This window comes from Cupressus sempervirens, chromosome 3 (assembly GCF_028749045.1).
Source record: "Cupressus sempervirens isolate cs-2001-9-10 chromosome 3, ASM2874904v1, whole genome shotgun sequence".
Taxonomy (NCBI): domain Eukaryota; kingdom Viridiplantae; phylum Streptophyta; class Pinopsida; order Cupressales; family Cupressaceae; genus Cupressus; species Cupressus sempervirens.
Window position 1 is genome coordinate 906,422,756 of NC_143120.1, and position 23,238 is coordinate 906,445,993.

Consider the following 23,238-nt stretch of genomic DNA (forward strand, 5'->3'; position numbering starts at 1 on the left):
TACATAAAGATTGCCAGATTTATCGACGCATCAATCCTAGAGATTGCACATCTTCTATATAGTTGTGCATCATCCTTTGGATGAGAAACAGTCACATCGTTTCCCTACAACAATTTTTAGTCCTTCACATTACAGACAATATTGTTATGTTGCTTATATATGCATGTTGCTATTGCAATGAATGATCTGATTTGTTTGTCGTTATTGCAATGTATGATCTGATTTGTTTTACACAACTGAATAATAATAAATTGTCCTGCTTGAAGAGTTGGATGTAGCCTATTTGGTTGAACCACTAAAACAGAGTGTTCTGTATTTGACCTTTGAATCTCTGATTCTGTTTCAAATTCGGCTTTTAGTTTACTTTTTGTATGTTTTGACAATTGGTAGCAGAGCTTTGGTGGCATTTAAACAGGTGGCCACAGGCATAGAAAGGTAAGATAACTATAATATCAATAATGGGAGATGTAAATGAAGGACTATTTGTATGTAGAAAGCTTGTGTGCACCATTGCAAAGGGCAAAAAACAGCAGCCAGGTCAAAAAAAGCGTGGGATATTTTGGAGAGAAGCGCGAAGAAAGTAATGTCCAAATCAAACAATTATTGATTTGATGAACGCATCGATAAGTGGCGTGAAAACCCTCAGCATCAAAAGAAATTATAACCGATATTTAGGCTTAATTGGGATGCGTCATTTCATTCCACCTCATGCAAAGTCTAATAAACTTGCAAACTAGAGCGCTTAATTGGGTTTTTCTTTTTGATAGGGGTTTTCTTTGTGATGATATTTCTTCTGATGTTATAGCAAAAGCAATGTTTCGCTAAAATTAAATAATGGAAATAATTAATTTTACCAGATTTTCACAATTCATTTGAATATGCCTAATTGGTTTCTGAATTCAATTGTGTGTTTTTTTAGTTAGTTTATTAACATTACAAGAAGATTTGGGGATGTTGAAAAATAGAGGATGTTAGTAGTGTGATTAGCCTATATTGAGTTTCACATAGGAGACTTGGATGTTAAACTCAACAATCACTTGGCTTCCCTACAATAATTCTTGACCCTTCACATTCCAGATAATGTTCGTTATATTCCAGATAATGTTCGTTATATTGCTTATATGAGCATGTTATTGCATTGTAAGAATCTGATTTGTAATGAACAAGTAAATAATAATATTGCACTATTTGAACCACTATTAAACTGTGTTCAAATCTCTGATTCTGTTTCAAATTCAGTTCTTGGCTGGCTATTTTAGCATTCTCCATCTCATTTCTCTTCGGGCTACAAGACATTTCGCACTTTGTTTTTTACACGATTTTTTACTTTATTATCCTTGTTGATCCATTCATTGTTGCATACAACCACCAAGATGGCACACTCAATTAACCTTCTAAACCTGTAGGGAGTTTTGCCAAGCTTCCTCGAGCTCTGGCTGAAAATAGATAATCGAACAAGTATATAACTCCAGTCATTTCTTAGTCCCAGGAAACGGTTCCTGGGATATACCTCTCTAAAATACATCATTAGGTAATCTTAGGCAAGAATGTTTAATAAACAAATCTTGAAGGTGTCATTACAAGAGACATGAAATAAGTAATCAATGATGAATCTATTAGAAAAAGGATCTGCTTAGAAACATTAGGAAATGGAAAAGCTATATTTTTCAATATTACTTGCCTTAATAGTCATCTTAATTTGATTGCGATGACAACCATGAGAATGGTGATTTCAACTGTGGACCAAATCGTCAATATACATATCAGAACCCTGTAAGTGAAGAGCATCAAAAGAGTCGTCCAACCAATTGACTTGAATTACATTAAAAACAGCCAAAAAAGGAAGAATCAGGCAATTTCAATTGCATTTATGAAAGCTGACCCACTACAGTGGATTGAAGGCAAGAACCAGTCAGATAAGAATGAATGAATAATAATACATCCGCCTGACCTTGTGAGACCATTTTTATCAACAGGAAACGCTCAGGAGGTGAAATCGTTGAGACAGAATGCCCACTAACCCATTTTCCATGAAGAGGGGGAAAACATTGAAAGGCCAAAAATTAGACTAGCATCACAGGGTTAGGAATGTGAATTGAAGAAAATGGTATCGGCATGAAAAGTATCGGTTGCAACCATCATTATCCATGTCATTAGTCGTGCTGTCTCTGTGCAAGAATGGGTTTCTTTAAAGGTCTGTTTCGTTTCTTCAAGCGTTCGAATGGATCCACCCAATTCTTGTCTTCTTTCACAGCTTGATCCCAACGTCGCCGAAAAATTTCCAGTTCAGCTGAAGACTGCCTTCGTATCTGCCAGTCATGCAATTGAATAGGAAAGTTAGTACAAAGTTACAATATAATACCTCTTTTCCACTCAAATGAAAATGAAAAATCAGTAGCATAAATGAAACACAGTATCTATTAGGTCAATTTTCAAAACATAATACTACATAACAACAGGATAACAAAGAATAAGAAAATATCACTACAGAAAATTTATGTTAAAGAAAAGAATAAATAGACCATCAGCATAGTACAAAGTGCACGCAAAAACCGCGTAGGTTGGTGAGCACGAGAAATAAACTGATATTGAATTATGATTACAAGCTTCAATAACCAACAAGAGGGAACCCAGATGATTTGAGCCTAGGCTTTGTAAATTTCATTACACATCCTTAAATAGATCTTGCAAATGTAAATATTGGGATTTGAGACTGATCAAGATAGCATAGTTCATTATTGTACACTGCTAACCTTGTAGATTAACAACCAACCAACTCAGGACATGGATAGCCCAGGAGTAAGCCTACATCTTTTACAGGCTGCCCCCTTGGAAGTGGCTTTCCTTTCTTATTTATGTAGTTCAGCAATTCAGCATTCTTCCTTCATCAATCATTCCAGATATGCTTATTTCTACTCTATTTTGTCATTCCAGCTTTATCATTGGAACAGTATTTCCAGTTCCAAAAAGTTAACAAAAAACATTACAACTGGTATGAGGGCAGCAATTTTAGGTAATAATTATGCAGCAACAGGAAAAGAAGCACAGATGAGCAAAACCGGATGTGAGCTTATTTGGATAAATTTTGATGCAGAAGTTTGTCTTGTCCACCATTTTGGATAACATTTTGTCTTCTCACCTTTTTGGAAAATTGTCTTCATACCTTTCAGCCTCACCAGACCCTAGCCAGACATTCTCTCAGAGACCAGCAAGAGTTCAGGGTTTCTGAGTGCACAGAAGAATTCACATAATTTTACTCGGATGATTTTCCAGGATTCTGAAAGGAAATACTTGTCATTGAATTTGCCTTGTTCAGATGATAGCTACAATGTCCAATACATTTCTAAACCTGAAATGTTCACATATACACAATTTCACTGGGAAGGGGTGTGCACGAGGATACAATTCTCACCTTCTGAAACCTTATGAAAGAAAATAATACAAAAAGTAACAAAAGATGCGTCAATTATAATTAAATCTAATGCAAATTCATTGCATACAGTTGATTTGCCCCACTCTGATGACTTCTAGGTGACATGACTAATGCAAAAATTTATCACCCTAAGCTTTCACCCATTAGCACGTAGTTTGAATGGTAGAGGGTGGGCAATGGTAAACATTTGAACACCTGAAATGTATGTCCCCTGACATATTCCAAAGCCTGCAATGTTGATGTATACACATTTCCACTAGGAAAGGGTATGCACAAGAATACAGTTCTCACCTTCTGGAACCTTATGGAAGAACACAATACAAAAAATAACAAAAAAAGAGGGGTATTTTGGAACACGTAGAAATGAAGCTAATGCAATTATAATGGAATCTGATGCAATTCTTGAAATCCAATGATAAATGAACCCGATGCAATAACTTGAGTACTTGATTTTTCCTACTTTCATGACTTATAGTTCTAGCCCTAAAGGGCATAACTAATGTAAAATTTAACCACCCTTAGTTTCCACCCAAAGGCACTCATTAAGAATGATGGTGGTGTGGACATTGGTTTCTTTGACTTCTACAAGAGTAGACATGAATAATGCTTTGTCCTACCCATTATTAGTTTGGCATTACAATGGAATGGCTACTTCGATTTTCATTTGGATGGACATTAGTAGTTTCTTCACATTCAAAGAAAAAGATTTGAATAGGGAAAACATTTTTCTTGTACCCCATGCTTGTCATCCATTGCTTGCCTTCTCCATGAGACATCCCATATAGAGATCTACAAAAGTGTGGGTCTTATCTTTATGTAACACAGCAAGTGTGCAGGACTCTTTCATCCTCCTTATGAGGCGTCACATTTAGAGACTAAAAAACAGAGTGGTCAAATCTTTATGGCACATGGCAAACAAAGACCTGAGAAGTGTGTAATAATCCATCCTCTTGACAAAGAAAAAGATTTAAGAAGCATGCAGATGCTCTTGCTCGTGTATTGGAATTTTCAGACAGCACTCAAGTCTATCCGTAAAGCACTTTTAAGGAACTTTTCGAACCTCAGAGCAATTGGCCTGATTGACATAAAAATAATAATGGGAAATTGATATACAAGATATTACCCACCTCAGATCTAGGGTCAACTTTTCCCGAATTCGTTGCCTGCAAAATAAAATTCTAAAATGCTTGAGAACAGCTCAAACTAATGCATCTAACAATAGCAAGATATGTCAACTAACAAATACAATAAAAAAGATAATATTCAACAACAGAAAAAGTGTGCATTGGTTCAGACTTATAACCAGATACATTAAGATCACAATGAATATATATATCACTGGGTAAAAGTGTAGTGCAATCCATACCTTTGGGTTAGAGCGTTGTGAAGGTGCAATTGCAAGAGAACTCTGCATGTCATTTGTTCAGAATAGATGTGTGAGAGAATAAGTAAATGATAAATATTGTATTGACGAATTAAGTTATGTGTTCCAGTGGAAAAATTATTGCACAGTAAAGTAAAAAAAATTCAAAATACTTCTAACAGACTCATTTAGGTCTATAATTCAGGATAGCATTTATTTAGCATAGATAACAGAGAAATTTCAGTATTAATCTAATAAAAATATGACAATTAGATTTGTATAATCCATAAATCCATCTAAACCATGCTAAAAAGCACAGTTAAAAGTTTATCAAAGTCCAAAAATATAAACACGTTTCATCTTATTTATTCTGTGCTCCCTAGTTAAAGTTTATCAAGGTCCATTAAAATAAAGAAATGTTTCATCATATTTCCTCCGTGTTTCCCAGTTCACTGATGTCAAATACTTTTTCCAAAACTTAGTCGAGTTTGCAACCATGATCAGCTACAGGCACAGGTATGGGTCAGGGGTACCATACGCAGATACAATGGCATCCATACAACACAGATGTCTTTTACATTTTATATTATTAAAAAAATTATATAGATAATATGTGTGCATATAATTATATTTAATAATATAGTATGTTATATTTAGTTTTACTATTTTAATTCAATCATGTAAATAAAATATTATGGTAAAGATTTGTGTGAATGTTCATTTATATCACTAAATTTTTATTTAATAATTATTAGTTATTCATAAATATATATTTTTATTTATTAAATATATTATACTACAAAAATATGTATCTAATAATATATATCAATATACATTCTTGAATATGTATCACCATATTTGAATTTAATAATATGTTCATAAATATAAATTCTTTATATTAAATATACTGTATTATATAAAGCTGAAGATTTGTTGTTCACAGGCAGAAGAAAATGAAGATTTCTAGTTCACAGCATGAGTATATTTATTATTTATTTAAAAATAAACTTCAATAGTGGGTCTATGATAGCAAGTCTTCTGGTCCAACTCGGGCCTTTTTTTTTGGTTTTTTTAATGTCAAAACAATGCAGAATTATTCCGGATTCACCACGTCAGTCTAAAATTGTCTGGAAATGGTACCCTGCTCCCAGACATGTTTAGATTGTCAAAAATAGAACGACCAAAAAAGGAAGAATAAAAAGGCAAATATACATATAATTTTATCATACCAGATTATAGACAAAGGATACCTCAAGTGTAGTAAATACTCAATACTCATCAATAAATGAGACAGTATAGACAAAATGGAATAGCTAATGACACTTTCACTTAACCAACCCTCCCCTTCCCTTTAGTGCCCCCTACAGCAGAAAAACAGATCTGTGCCTCTAAACCCTGCAATTGGAACTTGGATCTCTTGACATGATTTGGAATGTAAAAGGTTCTCCTTTCTGACCAGCTGTTGGTTTATCTGCCACTTATCATCATTACTGTCACTTGCACTGCAGACAAGATTAGCAGGTACACATTTATTTAACAGGGCAGCTCTAGCAATCAAGGAAGCCGAGGCAGGAACTTCGACAAATACAATTGTCATTTACACCCTATCTGAACCTAAGTTGGGTGAAAAAATCTAAGAACATTTCCACAAAAAAATAGAGCAAAGACAAACAATTCCTTTAGTTATATTTACATTTGCCAGATTAAATTCAACGAACTAGAAAAAATAGAGCAAAGACGAACAATTCCTTTAGTTATATTTACATTTGCAAGAATAAATACAGTGAACTAGAATGGTGTGTGTAACTGTTGAATTTAAGTGTAAATTATATATTACTTTGAGATTATGTCAAACTTCTGCATTTAGTATACAAATTCTATGAGGAGAATGATGAAATTCTCAAATATAGAAATGCAAGCCTACTTTTAGCCCGGTACGTAAAAGGAATTGACAATTACAAATGTTTTCCATCTTTTTTGACTTTTACTAATAACATCATCTCTTTTTTTATAAGAAAATTGTATTGGATGAAACCATCAAGCTCCCTCGTGCATATCTATCAAATTGTTAACACATTTTATTCACATTCATATTCTCTATCAGCACTGTGAAAGAATGGACAAACCCATCAAGCTGACTCATGCATATATGCTAGCACATTCATATTCTCCATTAACACTGCCAAAAAACACTATCACAAGAATATGTCAAGTAGAAGTTACATTATCGACCTTATCAGCAGAAGGCCCTCCTAATGATCGTATTCCCTGGTGAAAAACATATTCACTGTCAATCACCCCTATATTCTTTGTGTGGTCTCCCTGAAACATCAAAGCCATTAATTAATTGAAAACTTAAAAAGAAAATAAAAATTTGGAAAGTGCAGAGCAATCAACTACAATGTGGACGTCGGAGTTTTTGTTGTAAAATTGAATAAAATAGATTTAAAGTATCATATATCCTATAACCAAAGTTATTCATTACAAAACATTGCATTATTTATTTAAATTTTGATTTTTCTCATTATTGATGAAGAACAAATGGCTTCTTCATAATAAATTGAAAATATAGTGACTTATTTAAATAAACCCAAGTGACTTAATTTCACTGAAGATGGAAGCAAAGCAAGCATGTTGCTGTCCAATATATTTGAGTACAATTAGGAATTTGAAAAAGCTAACCGTAAGTTTAAAGAAATTCAAATAACACATCCGAATATAGGAAAAGTATCTGATCTCTTTGTATTGATGGACTATGCACATTAAACTGTTTCAAACAAATCGGTGGAAACCATCATGTGATTTATGAAATAGAAAGAACAACATATACATATACCTGGAAACTTCAAATACAGGAATGAGAAAAAAAACTCTACTCTAGCTGAAGGCCACAGGGAACCAGAATAGTATTCAGTAATCAAACAATAACAATAATATAGGAAGCAGACCTTTGCACAATATCCTAGCTTCATATCCATCCCCCAACCATGAATAAGATCATTCTGCACAAGCATATCCTTGCATGAATAAACATTTTATTGCCAAAAAGCATAGTAAATTTTCTTCTCTTCAAAATTCAAATATATTTGCACTTCCTCTGATGCTATTTAAACTATTGCCATCATTTATAGCATATCCCTTCCTAGTGGGACACCCAACTTTTATAACATATCCCTTCCTAGTGGGACACCAAACATATTAAAGAAGTGTCTAATCAGGCACCTGAAAAACTTGTTAACAATAAGTTACTCGAAATGATAGATCTTTGCCTATTTATGAAGCCATTCTCAATGCAATCTAACAACTCATATGTGGGTAAAACAATACACATAAGCAATTAGTTCTCTGTCTATTATGTAGCCATTCGCAATGCAATCTGACAACAAACTTAGACATGGGCAAAACATTATACATAAGCAATCAATATCTAACTATAAAAATAATGCATCCACAGAAAGAGCAAGACAAATATATAAATTTAAACTCATAATATGATAAAGATGTGAAAATTGAAGATTTCACAACACTTCAGCCTAAAAATACCACAGACCAGATACCTGACTCTAAGTCTTATAATTAGTTTATGACCCCAGTGCTCCTAAGAAAACCAGAAATGCAATAAAAATGTTCAGAGCTACAAGATGTTGAGCAGCTTTTACTTGAAATGCATTGAGATGCAAAATTCAGAAGCAAAAGCTGTTTGATGGTACTGCAACCTTAACATTAAAAAAATCCTTCCAAATCCTTAAAAAAATCCTTCAAAATGCTTTGAAGAAGGTTAGATTCCTGAATACTGACTTATTAAGATCTTTCTGAATGATGAACGAGGACTCATCCTCCAGAAAACAGCCACAAATCTCTGGAAACTATTTCTAATTTCACAATAGCTTGTTTTATCTAATGCAACTCTCTGTTCCTCTTACGATATATATATTTGAAATTGCAGAAATCGCTAAAGAAAAAATACAGTTCCATGGTGTTGTCTGAGAAATGATATCATTTCCCCCTCTTAACATAACTAAGAACGATGCCCCCACTATTGCAATGATAAGACAGGTACATTTCCATTAGCCACAGAAACCATGTTTAGCAAAAAGAGTAGACATTGAAAGAGATTTAAAACCAGCCTAACAACACTTAGAAAATGATAAAGTTACACTTTGCAAGGATTAAGTGCACCTCTAATCTATGCAAATTTCTCAGTGTTCAGATTACTTTTCTATATTCATTCTGCATGCAACATTGAAAAATTCAAAATCACCATGGAGCCAAGAAAATTAAAGTGTATTTCTTGATGACAATGCCTTGAAAGGTCAAAAAGATTTAGTTTAGTCATGTTAAAACTTAGCTACACTTCAGTTGCAATATGATACATGATTTAACTGGAAAACATCACCAAAATTTTCGAGAACAACTACCACATTGTTCAATGGGACTAAAAATCTACAGGACAATTGTTTGCAATCTTTTTCTTTTGTTAGAACACTGAACAAAACCTAGAAACCATTTAAAATGATACTGGGCTAACAAATATTGAAACCATTAATCCAACAATATGCTATAATCAAGACACAAAATGATTTGTTAATTTCATTGCAAATTCCAACAAATGTCATCGAAATGCTAGCCAAAAACATTCAGAAGATAAAGCAAGAAACCTGGATAAGGTGCCATGTACACTGCCAGGCAGCTCGAGTAAACACAGGTACCATTCCTTCCACCCACCTGTACATAAGGAGATGACATTTTAAAAAGCAAATTACCATGTAGCAATCTGGACAGGAAAATAGAATGATAATTGATATATTAACTATCCAGCATAAGCATTTCATCTGCCTGTCTATTCAAGCTTGCATATCATGTAACCATGTACTTCAGAATGAGCTAGTAAAACAATATTCACAGGAGAAAAAAAAACACATAAGACGAGTAGAAAAACAACCAGCCAATTTTAGTCATGAAAGTGTTAATGGATCGTGCAAAAATATCAGGGGAAAAAATTGCTACATCTAACAATGGCTCATAGAGTGTGTTCCATAATGTTGATACAAAAATCTCTACAGAGTTTTCTACCTGAAATAATCAACAAATTCACATGAATTGTCAAAATATTATGTCTCTAAAATATAATAATTGTTAAACAGAGACAACATAATACAGTTCAAACTCAACATGAGTGGCATCCACTATGTTGAACAATAAGACAACAACGGTTAGCTTTGTAGTACAGCTAAATAATGGTTGGCTGTAGATATGTTATCCAAGGACTTCATGTACATGGTATTGGACTAACAACTGCATCATCACCATAACACAAAAATTTCCTGCTTGTCTAGAAATTCCCTACACCATGTTCCATGTTGCCTAAGATTTAAGAACCAACAGAGTATTCCATGGTGTAACCATGAGGTAAGAATAATTTAAGGATGTACTCATGCAAGGGCCAGTCATGTATTCCATGTTCAAGAAAAACTTGGCCTTAAACAAGCAAATGCAAAAAACAACAGATCCAAAGGAGGATGAAACAAAAACCACTAGTAACTCTCATGATCTGCGCCCCCCATAAAACCAGATTATAGGAACTATGGGAGAGAGTCAAATAGAAGCAGAATAATATACAACAAGATACACAGTGCTTCAATTTTCATTAAGTTACATCACACATTTATAGGATTCTCATATCCTATTTTATTGCAAACTTCCGAGACAAAGTTCCTAAATACATTGCCTTGTTTTAACAACTCAACATAAACACACCATACCACTAAAATACTATCCTACCTAACAAACTACAAACCCAATGATAACTATTAAAAGCATGCTATGATGCAATATGTCCAACACCCTCCCATATTGCATCATTCTCCACATGGGGATATTGGACCAAGTTACCAACAATACTTGATGACCACCTTTAGTACATCACAGGGCATGAGGAGAAACATACACATCTACTCCTAACAAGCAATAATGGAACTAGTCTCACTATACTCACTATGCTTTCATCGAAGGGACAAGGACAAACACTTCAACCATGAAACCAAGGATAGAGACTAATACATCCATCCAAGGTCTTACATCAAATTTGGATAGGGCCAAATACATCTATCGGAGATCGAGGTTATGAACAAGGACACACACATCTACTCATAGCAATTATGAATGGGGGCATGCACATCAAATAATAATCACCAGCTCTTGTTATTGGGGACAAACACATTCAATAATTACATCATCTTATTAATGGGGGCAAACACATCCATTTTCAAACAACCGACTATAGTGATCGGGTACAAACACATTCCACCATTTGCATCATCTTGCGAATGGGGACAAACGCATTCAATAATTACATCACCTTATTAATGAGGTAAAACACATCCATTTACAAACAACCGACTATAGTGATTGCGGACAAACACATTCAATCACTTGCATCATCTTGCGAATGGGGACAAACGCATCCATTCACAAACATCTAACAATTGTGAACAAGGACAAACACATTCAATAATTTACATCATCTTATGAATGGGAACAATCACGTCCATTTACAAGTAACTATCAATAGTGATTGGGGAGAAACACATTCAATCACTTGCATCATATTGTAAATGGGGACAAACACATTCAATCACGTCCATTCACAAACATCCTAACAATTGTGATTGAGGACATACACACCAACCCCAAATACAAGCTTTTGATTTAATTTAGAAAATATATTTCTCCTCAGGGACAAACACATCTAGTCACAAATGCTAGTTTTTAATTTGATTTAGAAAATATATTCCTCCTCACTAGTCTTGTGTGGAGAGTTTTCAATAGCCACATCAAAAAGGCTTCCTTCATTGTCATCTATAGCCAATGCCTTATTTATAGTGAGCTTGTCATCAAGGAGATCCTTGGCACACTGAGTGGAAATTCATAATGATGTCTCCCTTCTTCTTGGTAGTAGCACAAAATTCTATTCTTGAAACATTTTTCTTTGATGTAGAAGAACTAGATTTTGAGGAATGGTTAGGCCTATTTTTTCTATGCATTGCAATTTCTTCTATAGCTAAGTCAATTTCTTAGTTACTTCATCAATCAAAGTAGATATTACTTCTTGGAAAGTTGTGTTTACTTTGTTTGATGTGAAAATGATGTTTCCATGACAAGGAGGCATGCAATTTAACAAAATAACATTTGAATCATCATCATCTACTTCGGCATTTATCTCAATCATCATCATCTACTTTACCATTCATCTAGCTAGTTGATTCAATAGGGAGTGAAACCATATTTGGAAAACTTAGACTCGGCAACATCTCGCCAAGCCCCCCAAAAGTTTAATCAAGGAAAACTCGGCCATTTAAAAAAAAACTCGAGAAAACTCGAGCACCTAAAAAAAACGCCAAAATTTAATTCAAAATACATTTTTTTGCAAATTTCAATGAAAAGATGCATCTAATGAGTTAATTAAAGAGAACATATAAGAAACAAGCAAAGTTTAGAAATATATATATATAAATGCATAGTGGGTACAAAATCATATTCTCATGCGGTTTGTTGATGGTGGGAAGCATAATAGTAAATAGTTTGTGTCAAACTAGAAGTAAGTACATCATTACAATCACATCTTCCTCTTCCCAGCTCTACTAGCATATTATAAGTCTCTATTTTACGTAATATATATACGCTTTTTGCCTTTTGTTTTTAACAAAAAAATATTTTATTTTTTATTTTAGGAGTTTGCCAATTTTTTGCAAAAACTCAAGCAATTAATCAACGAGTTTTTCACAAAAACATGGTGATTTTCTCTCTAGTCGAGTCACAATTAAATCTGGGAAAAACTCGCTAGTCCCAAAAACTCGGCGATTGGTAGAAACCCGCCAATTTTTTGGCAATTATACCAACTATGAGTGAAACTAAAGGATATGTTGAACAATGTTATCACCTTCATCAATCAAAGTAGATATTACTTCTTCAAGGGTTGTATCTACCTTGTTTAATGTGAAAATGATGTTGAAATGACCAAGACGCATACTGTTTAACAAAATAGCTTTTGAATCATCATCATCATCATCTACTTCAGTGTTTGTCTCAGCTGTCATCATCTACTTTACAATTTATGCAGCTAGTTGATTCAATAGGGAACGAACAATGTCATCACCTTGCATCATTTTTAGCCCGAACAATTTATGCTTTAAACTCATTTTTGCACTCCTTACTTTTGATCCAAACAAAGCATTCAAACCACCCTCACTTCCTTAAAGATATTTGTTAAGTTGATATGGTGCAATTATGCACTTAACATTCCAAGACCAATCAAACTTATTTCTCTTTGATCCTTCACATTCCATTTCACATTTCTGACAACATTAGTTGGTCTTGTTGTTGTCCCACTTACCACATTCCACAGATTCATTTCACTAAGGATCGACTACAGTTTGATTTGCCAGGGGTGAAATTCTGAGTGTTCAAATTTTTCTATTCGCATGTTATTTTTCTCTACTAAAAGGAACTCGTTTTTGCACTCACTACTTTTGATCCAAACAAAGCATTCAAACCATCTCATGCTTCCTCTAAGGTCTTCGATCAAGTTGATATGGTCGAGTTCCATTTGACATTCCACGACCAATCAAAGCTATTGCTCAGTGATCCTTCATAGACAACTCTACACTTCCACCAACATCAGTTGGCCTTGTTGTTACCCCGACTACCACTTACCACACCCCACAAATTCTTTTCACTAAGGATCAACTATTGTTTGATTTGCCACATGTGGAATTATGAGCCCTCAATTTTTTCTATTAATGTGCTATTTTTCTCCATTAAAAGAAACACTATTTGACTCCCTCCACCCTAATCTATATACTATCAAAGATTCAGGTTCCATAGATAATGCACCTTTGTTTACATCAATAGTCCAAATTGACTATGATAAAAATATGTCTATAAGGACTGATGACACTCAATCTTAGGCACCACATACACCCTTAAGGCATCACACACCCATACCAGGAACAGTTCTCCCAAAGTACGCCTAGGTATGCCTAGATATTTGTTCCTTGACCAGATTTATCAAAAATGGCACCAAAGATGAGATTTGCACGCCAATGATTTGAGATTTTGCATCAGAGAAGAGATCAGATTAGTGCATTTTAAATTTGTCAAGAAGAATCAACTATTACTCTAGCAAAACCCGTGGAATGTCCGTCCTGCTCGTCTATTTGATAATGTAACCTAAGCATACCCAAAGGCACTGAGTGCCAAATACTACTTAAAGCTGCAGAAAACAGGTGCTTGAGTTCCCTGTTTGTGGGATTTTTTGAAAACTTGTAACCCTGCAATATCAATTAATCCTAACTGCTGCCACAAACTGCCCAAAATTTCTGATGTACACTTTTAAACAGGGATAAGATAAATGACCATTATGTACCAATGCAGAAACACTGTCATACATGACTGAAACACGTTTTTTGATGCTTGTAGGAAATTGTACTTCTGCTGACTGATGAAGTTCTGCCAAGCTACCTGCCTTTTAGGTGACTGCAAATGCTGTCATAAACAGTTCTATATATTGAGTATGCATTGGACTGTTAAGGTCGCATTACTTGTGTTTCTTTCCTGTAAAGTGCCTCTTAATTCAGTCCTTCCCTGCTCGCTGCAATCTGTAAGGAGAAAATTTGAGCACAACTATGCCTTTGGCAATCAGAGTAGCAACTGCAATGAGTTCAACACTTCACTTTCATTAAACATACAGGACAAGAGCTCAATTTGAGTGCTTTTTCACCCTACTCCTTAAAGCTGGCCAACTTCTTAAATGTAGCTACCAATTTAACCGAGTCAGATGAAGAATCATGCCAAAATAGATGTGCTGCCAGCTGAAAGTGCCTAGAAATGGAGACCCGAATCAAGAACTTAAGACAAGTAAAATTATCACTATTAAATGTCACTTGAACTATCATACTATCAAAATGTATTTAGTTTTACAATTCTGTATATTTCTTTAAAAAAATTATATACACAACAAAATAAATAGAAACTAAGTTACCAAAACAGATACAGGTACAAGAACCAGTTTGTGGGTACATGCAAAAAAAAAATGGGGGGTTTGGGTATGTACATGTGTGTACAATATGGTTCATTATGTAGTTATAACTTGAAATGATGTTATAGTTTATATAGAGTTATGTATATTTTCATAATTATTAACTGCTGAATTAATCTAACTACATAAAGGTGTTAATACTTTCCAGGTTAACATCAGCAACCATTGTTATGAGGAAACCTATATTCAATTTGCCATGAGAAGTAATATTCAGCCAATCACAAAGTCTGAAGTCTACAATGAGTGAGATTATTATTACCAGTCCAGAATAAGATTTATGCAATTGAGTTAGAAGTTTTAAATATAATATTGATCAAACAAATCAAATAAACATCTCTTAAAACCAGGCTATTGGGAGCTGCCTCTCTGCCTACTCCCAGTACATACAGCATATGAAAGACATATTTGATGAGATTAATATAATGTCAATAAATGCTATCAGTATCCGCATCCAGACTGAGCTATCTGGTAACGTGGCATATGCATACACACACATACCCAACCCCACCTACCCTAGTGCCAAAAAAATTGCCCATACCCATGTAGGTGGTTTACATACCCATACAGTCAACTTCAGAAAAGAGTAGCCAAGACTTATATCTAGATCAACAATGCATAATCCATACACCATAAAGTGGATTATAATACTCGTGAAAACTTAAAACTATTAACAATGAACAAGGGTATTTGTCCCCTTCCCTGTCCCCTTCTCTGTCCCCTCAATGCTTGCAAGACGGTGGGACTCAAAAGAGAGGTCCAGCTCCTCATGAGCAGAAATTGGCCAAGACAGCAGGAAACATCCCCTTCCATTTGGGGACAGCTAGTTGCCCCAACTGAAGAGGACATTTGGGCCTTCAGAGACAAAAAAATTGACATTGATATAGGACATTTCAATTTGTGTACTTAATCTTTAAAGTTAACGTTCAACAGTAAGTTTATCACTGTTCTTGTTTTGAAAACTCAATGTCATATTATATTTTGAGATTTTCTAAAAATATTTTATAAAATTGTCACACCCATCTCCAAAGTACCCAAGTACCCCCGTCTCCATGCAACTTTGGTTAAAATATGTATATTCTTGAGCAAAGTTCCTCCCACTCCTTTTACAATATTCATTCTAATACGTCTGTAATGCCTGGTACTTTTAGAAGCCTTTCAGCCTATCACTGCTACAGGCCAGACATTATTTACAGTTAACACATGTTCATTTTTTCTGTAATCTGGTGTGAAAGGGGCAACATTACGATAATGTTAATTGTAGTAAGCTCATTTCCACTTTGACTTCATTGAACATCAAGTGGAAACTCAAATCCACAAAAAAAAACATGAGCCTACCAAAAGGAAATTTTGAGAATGGTATATACCATTAATATATCGATGCAATAAACAATGCCAATTGCTATATATAATTTCAAAAAACACAAGATAAAAGGCTAAAAAACTACCCAGCACATGGAGGTGCATAAGTGGTTGCAGAGCAGCTCACATTCCCTCGATAATTATGTGATCGTCTGACTAAGCAAACAAAGAGTATCTTCTCATTAGTATGTTTACAATACAAACTTCTCAATATGTGCATTCAATAAAACAATCATTAGACATTGCAGGTCATGAAAAATATACTTGCCTGTGCACCCTTCCTGTTTTATTTCGGATTGTAATTCTATGATGTATTTCAGTCGAATTTGGATCTAAAGCTGGCTGTGAAATCTCCAAGCCCTCTTCCTTCATTATTTTCAAATATCTGGCAACAAATACTCAACTTATGTGAACAGAATATTATAACCATGTTCATCGGCATGCAAAGAAATGTTCTCAGATTTGAAAAATAACAAGTGTTTAATCCTGTATATAAGAATCGATCACAAAATTATTTAGCAGAACAATGCTTTCTTCTAGAGCTTGCGCATACCTTCTGGGATGAAAATTATCTACCCCGATGTCTTCATCCCAAATAAATATATAATCATAAATGGAAGTAATGGAAGGATGTAAAAAACGCTTGGCAAACCACCTGCATAAAGAAACTGTATCATTTGAAACATCTAGGTTTATTGCACTACAACATAGTCAAGGAACAGTCTCTCATACAATAAGTCTAAAAACCGATACCAGTAGGACTGAAATAACAGATGACATTTCCAACTACATAAATAAATTTAGCTTTACCTCACATTCAGATTTCAATGTTTCTTAAAACTACTTTTTTGTCATCCTAGGCAAACATTAATAAAGAAAATTAACATTTTGATAATAAATTATAGCAAATCATCTATATAACTTGCTATTTTATTTGGTTTTGTGCAACTATGTATACAGCGTTGCTATATTTTAATGATAAATCATCATTATAGGAATCATCTATATATAACTTACCATTTTGTTTGGTTTTGTGCAACTATGTGTACAGCCTTGCTACTCCATCCAAGATCATTCCATCCATCCAAATTGCCATCATAATGAAAGAGTATAATGGTGAAATTCTCTGAAAGAAACTGACATCAAAGTCCAATTTTAACAATAAATAATTTTATTCACAAGGAATAAATACTTTGAGAATATGATAATGAAAACTATCTTCTCAGGAATACAATTATGAACCTTCTGAACAATGCGATTGACATTTTTCTTTTGTTCAATTCCAATAGTCATGGCTAGTAAATTTCGATGCTGCTTCCCCATATCCTGTCACATGAAAATTGAACAGAGCTTACCATGTCATGATGTCTATAACAGAATTCTCTGAGGAGACAGTTTAACTAACTTGTCTTGAAGCATGTACATGAGTCACAAAAAAACATTGTGATAGGTGTTAGCTTGAAATCTTCTACTTTTGTATCAAGCATCAAATATGAAACATACCCATGCTATACACAACTCATTGTGAAAGGCATTAGCGTGGCCCCTTGTAGTTATGTATTAGGAATCAAATTTGCTATATTTATGATATACTCAATGCATCGATGACTGATATATATATGAAATGTTCACATTATGTACAAAAACAGATATCATAGATATTCAGATTATGGTCACCAGGTATCCCATCAATGGAAAATGGGGCACATTCACACTTCCATCCCTCTACCCACAATATCTGGTTTTTAAAATTGTACATGGTATTTACAAATCTACTGACACACCTTAACTGATCAGTGCCCCATCCTTATAACAGTAAGTGCACCTTCAGGCATCTTAGTATCTACGATTAATGTTCTAAATAAGCTTCCAACAGTTTCCATGGAATTTGCATGATGACAGAACAACAAAGTACACTAATAATGGTTTCTGGAGAGAACCTATGTGCGAAATATACCAGATATCATGCTAACCTTACCTTTCTTTTTAAGTTCCTATCCAGATATTACTGAAAACAAATGAGCTCTTCAGTTTTTTGAAACCAATAAATGCAACTCACTTTAAGAACCCACGAAAAACCCAAAATATCCCAAAATATGGTGCCTGAAAACTACTGCAGTGGAATTATGAAGAATGAGGAGTTGAGCACAAAAATAGGTAAAGACAGAGAGAATTCAACAAATATGTGGAAGCATGACTCCTAAAATAGTTAGGATGTTGAAGACAGTTACTCTTCTTGTCCAAGTATGATTTTGATTTTTTGCCCTGCACATCATTGAAACTTGAGACAGCGGATTAAACAAATGGATCTTGGCCTGTAGAAATCATTTCAACCATTAAAAACAAATGATGATATTCCTACTTCATTAAGAAAGCTAATTATTTAGCTTACATTTAGCCCAGAGCCATTGAACTATAATACAAATATATGTTTGTTTGGACATCCAAGTCAATCTCTTAAAGAATTTTTTTTTTTAAATGATAATTTATAATTATCCAATATTTTATGTTTCGACTTCCAGTGAGCTTGAGTACAGTTAATGCCTCACTTACCAAGATCAAATTTGGTCATTACAACTATAAGTTTAGTGATTTGAGGGTTTGTTATATTACAGATTACAAGATACCCCCACTTCATCTGCAATGGTGGCAAATTATACCACTTAGTAATAGAAGGAGATACAACCATAAACCAGGGCAGGGCCACAAGTCCCACTGACAACCAAGATATCCAAGAAAAAGATGTCAATCCCAATCCTCACTGCTGAATTCTCTTAATCCCTATGCAAATATGACAAGTTCATTCGGCTAGAAGTTTGAACAAGCAAAAAAGGGAGTACTACCCTTGATTCAAAAAGAAATAATTTTACATTTTTGACAATAAATTTGAGCCCTGCAAAATCCAAATTTTCTGATGGCATTAACAGGCAGTAACAAGAAGGGTAACCTGAGGTACAAAACGTACAATTTCACTCCCTACTTTTCATGTGACAACATGTTCTATCAATTTGCTCCTGGAGGTAAAGAACTCCCTTCTGGTCTGTTCAGATTCTCTTCTTCATTTTGTAATGGAAAAAAGGGCTTTGTGAAAGAAGGTGCATAAATTTGTGGAATGAAATGAATGTTGGACATGTCGGTTGCTGTTCTCCCAATTGTCATCATTTTAGGTTGTGCGAACAAGTGTTTGTGTCACCAAGAATTGATTGAAGTTACTCGCTTAGGCTGTTGCTCCTGTGGACAAACTCCTATAGCCTCCACTCTATCTCATCTTCAATTGAAAGGTTGATCATTGGGCTAAAGCTCGATTTTTACATGGACCCCTTTGTGATTTTAGTATCCTTGCAGACTCTTACTTCCCTTATAACATTCCCATCTTCAATGTAAGGGTGACAGTTTCAACAAAAGCTATATTTTTACATTAACCTTTTGTAATTTCAGTAAACTCTATCACATGGTGATTTCAAGAGGTTATTATATGCACAGCTCTTAAAATGGATCAATGTTACATGTTCTGATAAGAGTGAAGGTGATCACAACAATATATATTACCAGATGAATCATTACAGTGTAAGTTTTATATGCAACTCTAAGAAGACTTGTGTAGCTTCACAATATATTGCGACTTCTAAGCTTTCTTTAATCAAATGAAAAGGCACAACTATTCAACAGAAATACTCTTACAATTCAGATTCTAATAAACCATATTACCAGATGTACCAACGTATAATCATAGTGTATGATTTATATGTAACAGTTATTATGTAGCTTCAGAGAAAATTGTAACATTTAAAATTTATTTGATCATCTGAAAACGAGCAATTATTCAACGGAAATGATTAACTTTTGAAAGTGTTGATCTACTAATACAACATTTAATGCATTGCATCATCATAGATTAATTTTCTGAAATACACCATCAAAATGATTTTAAATACTTGCCTTTATTCTGGAATGACTCCAAAGAGGTTTCAATTCTAGATCAGAAGTCCCTTGGACAATTCCTCGCGGTAAGGATTCCATGCCATTGTGTTTATAAACGTTATTTAGATCCTGATGAATGTTTCAATAATCTATGATAAGTAGGACAAACACACTGACGAGAGTGAGGAAGAACAAGAAGTACACTGAAAGACACCCACAAGACAACCCGAGTAACATTTTCAAGGATTTTACATGTAAGAAAAACAGAGTGAACAAAATTGTATTGAATTTGTCCATAAGTACTTACGTGGGGATGCCACTCTTCCAGCTGTTCCTCTGCTAGGTATTTCCTATGACTGGATACAGCAAAATTTGGGAAGTTCACTGAATCAAAAGGTCTCCATCTTCCATCAATCTGAAGGTTATAAAAATATTGCCATAAATTTCAAACAGACATGAGATTTTCCTTTCAACACTTTTAAAAGCGAAGGTCTAATACAAAACAGAGTATAGTCTAACTCTATACCTTTGTCTGCTCATACTGTTCTTTCATAGTTACGCTTATCAGGAATAGCATGAGCAATGTCAAAATTCCCAACGAAGGAATTGTCCTCATTCTAAAGCCCTTTGGTCCCGTCACTTTTGGATCCCCCTGCACATAGGTATAAAACGCATAACCGTGAAACCTTGAGAGGAAATAATAGGTATTTCCTAATGAGAAAAAGGATAATGAGAAAAAGGAAGTGAGTAAATTCACAATTTTCATTCGAGAATGCTCTATTTATCTTACACATTCCTGAAAGATTTGGCCACAGTGGGATTTAGAACGCCAGGATTTAAAGATCTTCATGGACATCCCCAAGAATATAATGTTCACTCGCTGCTGAAACTAGTAACAGTTTTAGTCGCTCTGTCATTCCATTTCAATTCTGCCTATGAAACAATCAGAGTAAAACCCTTAAAATTTTCGAATCTGCCAACAATCAAAATGAATACAAATTATTCTCGATTATAACAAGAAGATCCTGTTGTAAATGAATGATCAAATTATCTTTACAACACAACCAAGGACCATTGAATTCTTTATAAATGATTAGCACAACTACAAAATAATAGTCACGTCTGAGATTCATTTAAAAGTCATGTGGGCATAAGATAATGAAGAATTTGAAGGACTGAAAATATTTTTACAGACAAATCTCTTCATATATATAAGCAATAAGAATTCAGGGCCAACAATGAAGGAAAAACACAAAACCAGTTACATGCCGCTGAATCCCTAAAACATGATTGCTAAAAAGACTAGCATTTCAAAGATATTCACAACCGATGAGGCTGCAAAAGTTACTAAGGGCTGCTCTAGTTCTAATCTGTAAGTGGAAATGGTAGTAACAGAAGCCCTCTCCTCAGTCCCTAGTCGCGTCGATCACATAGGAAAACTTACAAAACAATTCCAATAATTAAAAATTGCACTCGTTCCGAAAGTTTTCTATCAGCTACTAACGGCAAATTGTTATCTGAAAAGAGGCTGATGCCGTTAGTAAAGCCTGCTCTAGTTCTACACTGTAAGAGCTAAATAGTGTAAACACCCCGCTCTTCAAGCTCTTATCGTCGATCGCAGTGTAGAACTTATTAAGCAATTCGAAAATTAAAAGACTTGCAGCATTTTGATAACCAACCCATTCGCGAATAACGGCAAAAGCTATCTGAAAATATTGTTTGCATAAAATAACCGCCAAAACAACATGAACCCAGCAAATACAAAAAATTAACTTTAAGAATACCATAGAAAATGAATTCCAACTAGATTTCCGTCAATAAATCCTACAAATCCTAAAAGACTTCCCGGCTGCCCGCCGAGTTCCTCATTCACATCACAAAACTTACCATGGCTAGATATCTCTATGATTCGACCACAGCTTTCAAAACAAAAGCTATAGTGTTCAAACCCCAGAACCATCACCCTTCTACACAAAGAAGGTGAACCCACAGATGCCAAAACCCACCAGTAAAACACACAAAAAACAAAATATACTCAAAAATGTCATCTCAGCACTCCATGATCTGCAGAAACCCACTATTTTACTGGAATTCCCGTCCCTAAATACAAAAACCTGACAAACACCCATACCACTCTACTACATCACAAAAGACAAACCGACATTCAAACAAATAAACAAACAAGCACTTACTAGAAACCCAAAGAATCGAATCCCTCAATTGCAGAGCAAGCCACTAATCCACAGCACAAGCTTCAACACCAAAAACATGCTCTATACACCCCCACACAAAGCAACACTCTCAAGTTCAACATTAAAGTGCAAGATCTAAACCATAAACCCCAATCGCGAACCGAATTCGAAGCAATAAAAACCGCAAATACACGTTGCGTATATATTGCGCGCGGTGGCACATTTATTGCTACTCTACAGATTCATAAATCAGTACCTGGCATATGCAACGTGTGGACATTACTCCCACCTCAATTGCACCCCTAGATTTCTACAGTGTGTATCCTTCCTCTTCCTCCTGGTGTGTGTATATACATCCTCCTACTCTTCCTACCCTGTAAACCGCGTGGAGTATAATTTTTTTTAAAGAAGATAACACCTACTTACAAACCATTTCCTCCATTTATATCTGGGAGAACGTTATTTGTCACAGCAAATAGTTTTGCGACAGGTAATTCGTACCGTCTAACACTTGTCCTGCTTTAAGCGGCTTCTCCGGAGCTTTTAAAATCTTGAAATCCAGATATTATTTTTAAAAAGAGGCGTTAAAAGGAAAAGTATAAGAGTGAAGTGGAAGATGTGAGATAATTTAGGAAATCAGTTTTTGTTGGACTTGCTTTTTGGTCTACTTGGCCAAATCAATATCAATAGATTGAACTATAGAACGCTTTTCTATTCATAGATATCTCACATCATGGGCATGCCAATGTCTGCCAGCATCAAAACAAAACAGTAATATAGTGTTTTTAATAATTAAATTAAAAATCATTTTAAAGCTGTATTTTAATTTTAAATTGAATTAGAAATTGTCGTTTTGATGCGGGCATAGACATCA

The 23,238-nt window shown here is 34.5% G+C and overlaps 1 protein-coding gene across 13 annotated transcripts; it reads right to left on the minus strand.

Annotated features, from left to right (window-relative positions):
• Positions 1-1,642: 1,642 nt before the first annotated feature.
• On the minus strand, positions 1,643-22,780 carry LOC149569722 (uncharacterized). Of its 13 annotated transcripts, none has more exons than XM_089822437.1 (16): positions 22,621-22,780; positions 20,963-21,105; positions 20,699-20,824; positions 20,480-20,587; positions 20,191-20,301; positions 17,494-17,577; positions 17,269-17,387; positions 16,805-16,906; positions 16,520-16,636; positions 16,338-16,403; positions 9,455-9,521; positions 7,745-7,798; positions 7,029-7,118; positions 4,800-4,841; positions 4,561-4,596; positions 1,643-2,309 (listed from the first exon to the last, which is right to left on the minus strand). In XM_089822437.1, the coding sequence occupies exons 2-16, from the start codon at positions 21,026-21,028 to the stop codon at positions 2,154-2,156; spliced, it is 1,344 nt and encodes a 447-aa protein (XP_089678563.1). In that variant the 5' UTR covers positions 21,029-21,105; positions 22,621-22,780; the 3' UTR covers positions 1,643-2,153. The 13 variants fall into 13 exon arrangements, with proteins under 13 accessions (XP_089678563.1, XP_089678559.1, XP_089678561.1 ...); XM_089822433.1 differs by having other exon boundaries at positions 7,020-7,118; XM_089822435.1 differs by having other exon boundaries at positions 20,963-21,145.
• Positions 22,781-23,238: the final 458 nt, after the last annotated feature.